At 47.5% G+C, this 11492-nt stretch overlaps 1 protein-coding gene across 1 annotated transcript in view; it reads right to left on the reverse strand.

Moving 5' to 3' along the window:
* LOC138850977 (uncharacterized) overlaps window positions 1–10829 on the reverse strand; it is a 37228-nt gene extending 26399 nt beyond the window's left edge. The window contains exons 1-2 of the mRNA XM_070081027.1: window positions 10698–10829; window positions 7718–8753 (exon numbers count right to left, since the gene is read on the reverse strand). Coding sequence (XP_069937128.1) covers window positions 7718–8753; window positions 10698–10730 — 1069 coding nt within the window. The 5' untranslated portion in view covers window positions 10731–10829. The remainder of the gene's footprint in view (window positions 1–7717; window positions 8754–10697) is intronic.
* Window positions 10830–11492: the final 663 nt, after the last annotated feature.

An 11492-nucleotide genomic window follows, 5' to 3' on the forward strand; every position in this document is an offset into this window, starting at 1 on the left:
GACTGCAGCCTTTTGTTGGGTAATTAGTGGTCTCAGATGGTTTATTTTTGTTAAGCCCCATGCACAAATTCCATAAGTGAGATAGAGGTAAATAAGTGAGTGATATAGGGCCAGGAGGGCTGACTGTGGAAACATAGTACCGTATCTTCGATAGTATGCCTACGGTCTTGGAAATTTTCTTGGAAATTTGTTGTATATGTGTTTGAAATTTGAGTATTATCAAGGTGGATTCCTAAGAATTTTCCCTCTGTGAGTTTTGTGATAGGTGATCCGCTTATCATTATGTTAAGAGGGACATCTGTAGCTCTGTTACCAAACTGAATGAAGTAGGTTTTGTCAATGTTTAGTGTAAGTTTGTTAGTCCTCATCCAAGTAGATATTTTCTGTAATTCGGTATTTACATTATTATTATTATAATCAAAAAGAAGCGCTAAGCCACAAGGACTATACAGCGCTGCAGGGCAGGAAGGAAGCGAGGGCATCAGGTGGCAAAAGGGAGATGGATGAGCAACAGGTTACGGATAACAGCGGGGCAGTGGATGGTGAAAGGGTAAAGGGCAGCAAGAGACTGAACCAGAAAGGGCTGAGGGGAGTGCGAAAAGTATCATCAGAGTTTGTGGAGTAAATCAGTCGTTGTCAAGAAGTCAATGAGAGAGTCAGGATTAAAGGAGGGTCCATCAGCAAGAAGGGAAGGTAAAGAGAGAGTAGGAGAACGAAGACGACGTTGGAGGTAAATTCTGCGTGCTCGCTGATAGAGAGGGCAGTCTAACAGAATGTGGCTAATCGATACTGGAACTTGACACTGCTCACAGAGAGGAACAGGGTGCCTCTCCATGAGATACCCATGAGTAAGACGAGTGTGGCCAATGCGAAGGCGGGAGAGAGTGGTCTCCCAACCTCGGCACTGATGACAAGAAGACGGCCAGTAACCTATGCTCGGTTTAATAGAATGAAGTTTGTTACCGAGCAGAGTTGACCAACGTTGTTGCCAACGGGTGCGAAGGTGGGTAGCTATTGCAGCAAAATAGTCCAGAAATGGAACACCTCGATAGGAAATTGGTAGGTCATATACTGCTGACCGCGCAGCAGTGTCTGCCTGTTCATTGCCCTGTACGTCGACATGACCAGGGACCCAACAAAAAACAATATCTTTATGTTTGGTAGAGATACGGCGTAGCCAAAGTTGGATACGGAGAACTAGGGGATGAGATGTATCAAATTTTCGTATAGCCTGTAGAGCACTAAGGGAGTCTGAGACTACTACAAATGATGACACAGGCATAGATGCGATACGAATAAGTGCTGCAAGAATGGCATACAGTTCAGCAGTAAAAATGCTAGCTGAAGATAGTAAATGCCCTCGTACGACGCTGTCCGGAAACACTGCTGCGAATCCGACGCCGTCTGAAGACTTAGAGCCATCTGTGTACACAGCGGTGGCATGAGAATGAGAGTGGAAGTGATCAAGAAAAAGAGAGCGGGAAGCCACCGTAGGCAGTTGAGCTTTCGAGCAAGGGAGTGAGAAAGAACAGACCCGAACAGCTGGAACTTCCCAGGGGGGTAGGGAAAAGTGAGATGCTACATGAACATATAAAGGTGGTAACTGAAGGGAAGACAAGAGTGAAAGTAGGCGAAGAGAAAAGGGACGGAGCAAACAGGGGCGGCGAACGAATAAAGAATGTCTACTAATATCGGTGACCATTCTATAAATGGAAGGATTGTGTAGATCGTGAGAGCGTACATAGTAACGAAGGCAATGGGCATCACGGCGATCAGACAAGGATGGAACATTTGCTTCTGTATAGAGGCTCTCAACAGGGGAAGAGCGAAAAGCACCAAGGCACAAACGTAAGCCTTGGTGATGGATAGAGTTAAGGCTAGAGAGAGTAGCAGGAGAGGCCGCGGAATAAATCTGGTCACCATAATCGAGTTTCGATAAAACGAGGGCTGAATGTAGGCGAAGCAGAGTTCGACGATCAGCTCCCCAGGAAAGATGAGCAAGGGTTTTAAGAAGGTTTAGCCGGCTGTGACAAGTTGCCTTCAGAGAGGTAATGTGAGGTTTCCAGGTTAACCGACGGTCAAAGAGAAGGCCTAGAAACCTGACTGTATCACGTTCGGGGATACGGGAGCCATAGAGATACAAAGGATGATCGGAGATAACAGAGCGTCTAGTGAAAGTAATTTGGTGAGTTTTGGTACTTGAAAATTTAAACCCATGTGTGGTGGCCCAAGTGGAAACACGGTCGACCGCATGCTGGAGAGAAACTGCAATAAGGTGACAGTCAGCGCCTGCACAAGCAATAGCGAAGTCATCAACATAGAGTGATGACCAAATATTGGGTGGAAGAACAGAGGCCAAATCATTTATAGCAAGGAGAAAAAGTGTTGTGCTTAGAACACATCCCTGAGGGACACCTTCAGCTTGGACGAAGTCCGGGGAAAGAACATTATTGACTCGAACACGGAAATGTCTGTCAGTTAAAAAGTTCTTAAGGAAGGATGGTAGATTGCCTCGGAGGCCTAAGGAATGGGCCTGGGCCAAAATATTATACCTCCAAGTTGTGTCATATGCCTTCTCAAGGTCAAAAAATATGGCAATAACTGAGTGATTATTCGCAAAGGCATTACGAACATACGTATCCAAGCGTAGTAAGGGGTCTATGGTAGAACGACCCTTACGAAAGCCATATTGACTAGCGGAGAGACTGTTGTGAGTCTCTAAATACCACATTAAACGTCGATTTACGAGGCGTTCCATCACTTTGCAAACTGCACTTGTAAGAGCGATGGGGCGATAGTGGGAGGCATCATGTCCTGTAGTACCCGGTTTGCGGAAAGGGAGAACAATGGCAGATTTCCACAGCTGGGGAAGAACTCCTTGTGCCCAAATAAGATTGAAGAGGTGTAAGAGGACTACAAGGGCTGACCGATGTAAATGTTGTAACATACGAATATGAATGTCATCAGGCCCAGCTGCCGATGATCGGCAAGCTGAGAGCGTTGCCTCCAGTTCTTGAAGTGTAAAAGGCACATTATACTGTTCTTCTCCGAGAGAAGAAAAGTCCAAGGGTACTAACTCTCTGGCAGACTTTGAGGAAAGAAACGAGGGGCATAGATGGAGCCCTCGGGAAATACGGACCAGATGTGTGCCAAGTTCAATGGCAACGTCGAGAGGGTTTGCTATATCAACACCAGTGACCCGTAGAACAGGAGCCGGGTCAGGAGAGTATTTACCACTCAATTTCCTCACTTTTTTCCAGACTGCACTCATAGAAGAAGCAGAGGTGATGGTGGAAACATAGTCTCGCCAACAAGTGCGTTTAGCTTCACGGATGACACGGCGAGCGATCGCACGCTTCTGCTTAAAATCAACAAGTCTCTCAGCGGTTCTATTGTACCGGTACCTCCCCCATGCAGCACGTTTCAAACGTACTGCACGAGCACAAGCAGGAGACCACCAAGGCACGCACTTCTGAGAATGCCTGCCTGAGGTTTGGGGTATAGAATGAGAAGCTGCGGTATAAACTGATGTCGAGAAGATGTGTAGGAGCTCATCAATGGAGGATGAAGAAGGAACCTCACTAAAAGCAGTGAGGTGTGAGTAAAGATCCCAATTTGCCCGATCAAATTGCCAGCGAGGGCTACGGGAAGGTGGTGAATAGGAAGGAGAAGTAAGAATGATCGGAAAATGATCGCTGTCATGTAAGTCTGGTAGAACAGACCAGGTGAAGTCTAGTGCAGTGGAGGAAGAGCAGACTGATAGATCGATGCAAGAGAGAGTATGAGTACGAGGATCAAAATGGGTGGGAGTACCCGTATTTAAAACATGGAGGGGGTGAGAGGCAAGAAAAGCCTCCAACTGAATGCCACGTGAGTCACAATGAGACCCCCCCCAGAGGAAATGGTGGGCATTAAAATCACCAAGTAACAGAAGTGGTGGTGGTAAGGATGAAACAAGAAAGGCAAAGTCTGGGATAGAAAATGCTCGAGAAGGAGAGAGATATAAAGAACATATTGTAAACCACTTATTCAAGTGGATACGGGCTGCAGTGTAATGCAGCGAGGTATGGACAAATAGTTGACAGTACGGAATATCATTGCGTAGAAGAAGGGCACTTTCATTAAAGGTCCCATCTGAGAAAGGATCCGAAGAATACAATAAATTATAGCCTGAGATAGGTTGGAAAACAGCCGAGTGTAATTTTGGTTCTTGTAAGCAAGCACCAACAGGGGAAAACCTGGAAAGCAACATCTGAAGCTCACCCCGATTACCCCTGAGGCCGCGGATATTCCACTGTAAATAGGCCATGATTGGCGATGAAGAAAATATCAGGAATCTGTAGGTAAAGGCACCTACGGACTAGAGGGGTTAGAAAAGTCAACGTGTGGTGGCATTGGAAGATGTTCAAGTAGCGAAGGAACGGAGCGTTGCGAAGAATGGGGTTGTGAAGATGGAGGAGAGGGAAGAGAAGGAACAGGAAGTGAATCAGTGTCCATTGAAGGTTTAGTCTCTGCAATATATTCTGAAATGGCTTCAAGTGTTTCTGAATTCAAAGATGTATGGGAAACCATATTGGAGATAGGAGGAGGAGGGTGAGTAAAGATTGGGACAGTAATGGACTGTACCAAAGTAGAGGGGGAGGGAAAAGTGTAAGGGACTGGAGATGAAGTGTGGGGGGGGACAGAAGAGGTAGAAACCTGGGAGGTGACAGAAGAGGGAGAAACTTGGGAGGGGACGGGGGTGGAAGGCATAGTACGAGGAGGAGGGTGAATCTCCACACTTGTAATAGAGCCAGAGAGAGGGGAAGAACTAGGTACAGAGACTGGAAAGGTAACGTGTGGAGGTGGAAGAAGGGAAGGAAGGGGCAAAGAAGATTTGAGCAATGTGGATTTTTTGGACTTCTGAGTAGAGGGGCGATTGGTATTAGGTGTCGTACGAGGTCTTGTCGATACTGGGGCTTGTGAGGAAGGACGCGAAGATGTGAGAACAGACTGAGTTGTAGTCGGGACGTCAGAGCCAAGGACAGCAAAAGGATTAGATGCCGTAATGGCTATGGGAGGGGTAACAACAGAGGAGGCTGCAGAAGATGGGACCCCAGAAGTGGGGGGATGTTTGGAAACACGAGAATAAGAAACACGGGGTAGTCTCCCTTGGAGGCGGAGATGAGTAACTGCCATAGCATAAGGGAGACCTTCTGCCTCTTTGAGGCAACGGATTTCACGTTCATTTAAGTAGACCTGGCAACGGCGGGAGTACGAAGGGTGAGCTTCATTACAATTAAGGCAAGATGGAGGTTGACTGCAAGATGTATTAGAATGGTTGTCGGCACCACAGACTGGGCATTCGGCCATAGATCTGCAATATTTCGCTGGGTGACCAAAACGCCAGCAATTTCTACATTGTTGCGGTGTAGGTATCACCTTTCGAACTTGTAACCGATGTCCCGCGACATATACAGAGGACGGGAGTTCTCGGCTGTCAAAAGTTAAACGAGCCACATTGCAAGGGTAACGTCTCCGCCCCCGGGCAGGAAGGACATAAGTGTCTACTTTGAGGATTGGGAGATCCTGGAGTTCCAGCTGTTCAAAAATGTCATTGCCACATGACTGGAAATTCTGTTGGACTATGGTATGGGGCAGAATGACAGTACCACTACAAGAATTGAGAGAAAGATGTTTTTCAATAGTGATAGGAGTAGTATCGATATTCGAAAGGAGAGAAAGATCATGAGCTTGGGTAGCATTCTGGACAGTGACGATGCGCGTACCGCTCTTGAGAGCGTGAAATGAAATATCTCTGCCAACATGACGCAGGAACGCTTTGGCAATACTATGGTCAGAAAGGTAGGCAGAAGAAGAAGTTGGTCTTAAAGTAAAGAATTTAGTCCATTGTGTGGTCCGAAACTGAGCGTGGAGAGGGAGTGCTTGACGTGTCGGTCGTTTCCGAGTAGAATGGGAAGGTAACGACGGAGCATCATCAGGAGATTGACGTTGGCGTTTAGGAGTAGGACCGGAGTTGGTCCGGCATGAAATGGGTGGGCGATTTGAAAATTGCCGTACCGTAGAGGGAGAAGCCGGAAGCATAGTCAAAGGAGAGCGGAGTTCAGACAAATCGAAGGAGTCAGTCGAAGCCCCGGTACCTGAAGCGGGTGAGGAAACAGCACCAGCAAGAGGTACAGGGGCATCAGGAGTGTCCGAAGAGTGGTCTAAACACAAGGCAGGGTCAGAATGGGGTGCGGTATCAAGAAGGGGCCCGGGGGTAGTGGTTTCATGGACTAGGGCTGCCATGGTTAGGTTACTCCTTTGCTTTTTGTTTTTAAGAAAAAAAAAGAAAGAAGAAAAGAAAATAAAAACAAAAAAAAGAATAAAAAAAGGGGGGAGCGGGGAGGAATAGTTCCCAGGAGGAATGAAAGGGCCGGAAATCTCCCTCCGCGCCCAAGAGGACTCGACACCGCTAGTAGCGCAGATGCAGCATGGAACCCGTGCCATACCCTACCCTTCATGCCAGTAAACCAGCAATCCGGGATAGCAACCTCACATCTGCCGAGCTACCTCGGTGGACAAAAGAGAGGGCGGCCGGATATCCGCCACAAAGCATACCTCCTTCAGCCACCACCCCCGGAATCCGAAAGGTGGCTTCCAGAGATACACCCGTCGCCCAAAAGACACCCAAAGCTACTCCGGGATACCGGAGAGGGATCGGGACATCCCTAGGCAATCCAGATTCCACGGCAAACTACGCCACCGCCAAGAAACCTCAACGGAATGGGATCGACCCCGGTGTCCTTTCCCCTACCTAGGAACTAGCGCGCCTGTGGAAGAAATCACGAAGGCTAAAAAGAGGAAGGGCAAAAGGGAGGGGTGAGGAGGAGGAGGAGGAATGGAAAAAGGGGAGGATGGGGAGGATGGGATAGGGGAGGGGAGAATGGGGGGTAATTAGGTTCGGTCTGAGGAAGAAGACCGACAGGGCTAATTCCTCAGACCAAGAGCCTCTTCACCACGCCAAGGAGCCCCCCTTGAAGAGGTCGGTATTTACAGTATTGGCTAGCGTGACTGGGCTCGGGTGAGAGAAGACGTATGTGGTGTCATCTGCAAATAATGTGGGTTTGAGTAGTTGCGATGCATTTGGTAGGTCATTTATGTATATGAGAAAGAAGAGGGCCAAGAACATTTCCCTGTGGGATACCAATTGTAATTGGCTGTGCGGAAGAGTTTGCCCCATTTGTGTGCACATATTGGCTTCTGTTGCTGAGATATGACTTTAGGTAGTTGACAATTTTATATGGAGCAAGTCATGGTCAACTGTATCAAAAGCTTTACGTAAGTCAATGAAGATCCCCAGTGGGACTTCTTTTTTCTCTATTGCAGTGTATATATGTTCTAGCATGTGTATAATAGCATCATTAGTATTTTTATTAGGCCTGAACCCAAATTGACAGGGGTTGAGTATGTTGTGGGAGATGAGATAGGAATAGATTCACTGATGAATTAATTTTTCGAAGATTTTAGAGAGAGGGTGTAAGTTGGATATTAGCCTATAGTTATTCAAGTCTGTTTGGTCTCCTCCTTTATGAATCGGGCAGCACGTATACACATGCACATACACACACATATATACACACAACTCACACGGACGTATATACAACAGGCTTAGTGTCCAAGGGACATGTGCCTAGGATAAATTAGTAACTAAATACTAGAACACACTTATACTGACTTGGGGGATCGGAGAGGCAGGACTCGCAGCGAGGGTCACCACACAGTGCACTGTTATGGTAGTGGTGATGACCTGAGCAGGTCACCATACCTGGCCACTCATCGTCACTCATCAGAAGTCCAGTCTGAAGGCAAGCAAATATTTCGTCCCCATCTGCAGCCATCACGTTGTCAAGAAAAGCACTTGCAACATCCAGGCAAAACGCAGCACTTGCCAGCGTTGAGATTGTAAGGTTCTGCAGGTGAACCTTGAGAAGAGGTGCAACTGAGGTGTTGTAGTTAAATATGGCGCGATGACCCGCAAAGTTTATGTTCACATTATTCAGTATGAGCGAGACACTGGGAGAGAGCGCCATGGCGGCCCCTTCGAGAACAGCATTTTCAATACCTTCGAAGATTACTTCTCCACCGCCATCACTGGCCACATCTACCGACGCTTCTTTCAGTGTCAGCTCTTTTATATTTATAGCTTTAAAATCTCCTATATTTATAGCTTGAGTCTCTACCACTAGAATGTCAGTCAGTTTAACCTCAAGGAATGATGCCTCTGGCTGGATGTAAGGTATGATGGCTCGGGAACAAAAACGTATGATTCTCACACTCTTCATGCTGAGAAAAATACGCGGAGCTACAATACTTCGAGGCTCGTACATCACTTCTGCTGCCTGTTCTATTATAAGCTGCATCTCTGCCGGAGCATTAATATCTTGATAATCAATAGAAAACTTGTTATTGCTGGGGTCAATGGTTTGAAATGAGAACGCCCCTTCAGGCAGTATAAATGTCTTCTCTATTTCTGACACATTTATAACAAGACTGGTGTTTCGGGGTTGTAGAGCTCCTGGAGATACCTTCACCTCCCCCACCTTGAAGATTGAGAGATGTTCAAGACTGGAGCTAAGGCTGCCAGGACAGATGTAAAGAACTGGGGTGTGACCCACCATCAGCCAAGGTTCTGTACCAGAGGATGCGAAGACGAGCAGCTGGTCGCCCTGACACAGGCTTTGAGACAGCTGTGGTTCATATTCTGTGTCACTCTGTGGATATATTAAGATTATCAACAAAATCATCAGATAATTAAGGTATTTGTGGGTTGAAGTTAAAGATAAAGTTGCAGAAAAATCTCTTATTAATACAGAGTCCCAATAAAAACTGACTTTATAAATTATCTCTTCATATCGGGAAAAAGGGGTAGATGAACATCCATGGGGAGGGGGTGAGGGGGGTCGCTAAACCAAAACGCAAAACTATTTTTCAATTAATGGTCAATTTTCACTGTGCTGTATTGACTAGTGACTTCAAAAGCTTAATAGTCTCAGAAATTTAATATATACATATTGGAGTTTTTTTTTAAAGTATTACTTAACACTTCATGGTATGTAAGATTTTTTTCTTTTTTTAAATAGTGTCTTACTTTTCCTGTAATACATTTCAGATTCTGATGATGGATGAAGAAACATCCGAAACCTTAATAAAGAAACTGGAAACCTGGATGAGTTACTGGCAACGCTTGATTCAATGGCTTGTATCCGTATTAACTATCAACAAAAGCATCAATACAGACAATAGTCTTATCCACAGTGACAGAACAACAATAGACTTAGATACTAAAGGTCAGGAGAGAAAAAATTGTGACTATAAAGTCACACAACAGAGGAAACATCTGCACTTTTCGCCTCTATGATATAAACTGTGGTTTGGAATTTTTACGGATTAGTAATATATGTTGAAAATTGATGAAAACAGTTAAGAAATGAATTATTGGCTAGTGTGGTAGGTGTGGCTGGTGTAGGGGATGTGGCTGGTGTAGGGGATGTGGCTGGTGTAGGGGATGTGGCTGGTGTGGGGAAGTAGTTGGTGTGAAGGTGTGGGGCTGGTGTGGGGGTTGAGTAGCTGGTGTGGGGGTGTGTGGCTGGTGTGGGGGTGTGGGGCTGGTATGCGGCCGGTGCAGTTGTAGTGGCTGGTTTGTGGGGCGTGTGGCTGGTGTGAGGGTGTGTGGCTGGTGTGGGGGCGTGTGGCTGGTGTGGGGGCGTGTGGCTGGTGTGGGGGCGTGTGGCTGGTGTGGGGGCGTGTGGCTGGTGTGGGGGCGTGTGGCTGGTGTGGGGATGTATAGCTGGTGAGGGTGTGTGGGGCTAGTGTGCGAGGTGTGGCTAGTGTGCGAGGTGTGGCTAGTGTGCGAGGTGTGGCTAGTGTGTGAGGTGTGGCTAGTGTGTGAGGTGTGGCTAGTGTGGTGTGGCTAGTGTGTGAGGTGTGGCTAGTGTGGTGTGGCTAGTGTGTGAGGTGTGGCTAGTGTGGTGTGGCTAGTGTGTGAGGTGTGGCTAGTGTGTGAGGTGTGGCTAGTGTGTGAGGTGTGGCTAGTGTGTGAGGTGTGGCTAGTGTGAGGTGTGGCTAGTGTGTGAGGTGCGGCTGGTGCGTGAGGGTGTGTGGCTGGTGCGTGAGGGTGTGTGGCTGGTGCGTGAGGGTGTGTGGCTGGTGCGTGAGGGTGTGTGGCTGGTGCGTGAGGGTGTGGAGCTGGTGCGTGAGGGTGTGGAGCTGGTGCGTGAGGGTGTGTGGCTGGTGCGTGAGGGTGTGTGGCTGGTGCGTGAGGGTGTGTGGCTGGTGCGTGAGGGTGTGGGGCTGGTCCGTGAGGGTGTGGAGCTGGTGCGTGAGGGTGTGGAGCTGGTGCGTGAGGGTGTGTGGCTGGTGCGTGAGGGTGTGTGGCTGGTGCGTGAGGGTGTGTGGCTGGTGCGTGAGGGTGTGTGGCTGGTGCGTGAGGGTGTGGGGCTGGTGCGTGAGGGTGTGGGGCTGGTGCGTGAGGGTGTGTGGCTGGTGTGTGGGGGGGGGGTGTGGCTGGTGCGTGAGGGTGTGGGGCTGGTGCGTGAGGGTGTGGGGCTGGTGCGTGAAGGTGTGTGGCTGGTGCGTGAGGGTGTGTGGCTGGTGCGTGAGGGTGTGTGGCTGGTGCGTGAGGGTGTGTGGCTGGTGCGTGAGGGTGTGTGGCTTACCCTGTCAGCTCCTCGCCGGCGTTTTCTCCACATGTTACCACCATGGCACACTCCATTTCTCACGAAGGGTCCGTATATCTGTAATCAGTCTGGATCATTACCTAAGATACATGCTCCAGCACCAGACATGCTCAAATATTTGCATCAGATATAACAGAAATTCTTCAGCAACAATAGGGAAGGAACACTGGATTCTCCCCTTCCACACACAACATCACATTACCAATAAGCTGAGGACAATTAGGAAAACTATTACACCAAGTGTGTTTGACCTCTAAAAATACCCTTTTATACAGTGTTAGTTTTACACTGACAACTGCGCCGCTACTTGATACACTTTCACTGTTAACAGCACCATGATACGTGATAGTGTCAGTATTAATGAAGATGACCAGTGTCTTGTTTGGGGTTAAATAACACTGGAACCGACACGACATGATGCGGTGTTATTTATAACCCTCTTAGTTCGTGAGGAGTCTAATGTTTACAAGGTATTTCTTTTAAAGCAAAAATAAAATTAGTATTACTAATCTTACATTGTTAAGATCTAACAGACTGGGCTATGAACTGTGAATCAGCCCCCTGTAAACTCACTGAGGTGAATACATCTAGTTGAGTACAGAGGTGAATACATCTAGTTGAGTACAGAGGTGAATACATCTAGTTGAGTACAGAGGCGAATACATCTAGTTGAGTACAGAGGCGAATACATCTAGTTGAGTACAGAGGTGAATACATCTAGTTGAGTACAGAGGCGAATACATCTAGTTGAGTACAGAGGCGAATACATCTAGT

The sequence above is a fragment of the Cherax quadricarinatus genome, unplaced genomic scaffold (assembly GCF_038502225.1).
Source record: "Cherax quadricarinatus isolate ZL_2023a unplaced genomic scaffold, ASM3850222v1 Contig1483, whole genome shotgun sequence".
Lineage (NCBI taxonomy): Eukaryota > Metazoa > Arthropoda > Malacostraca > Decapoda > Parastacidae > Cherax > Cherax quadricarinatus.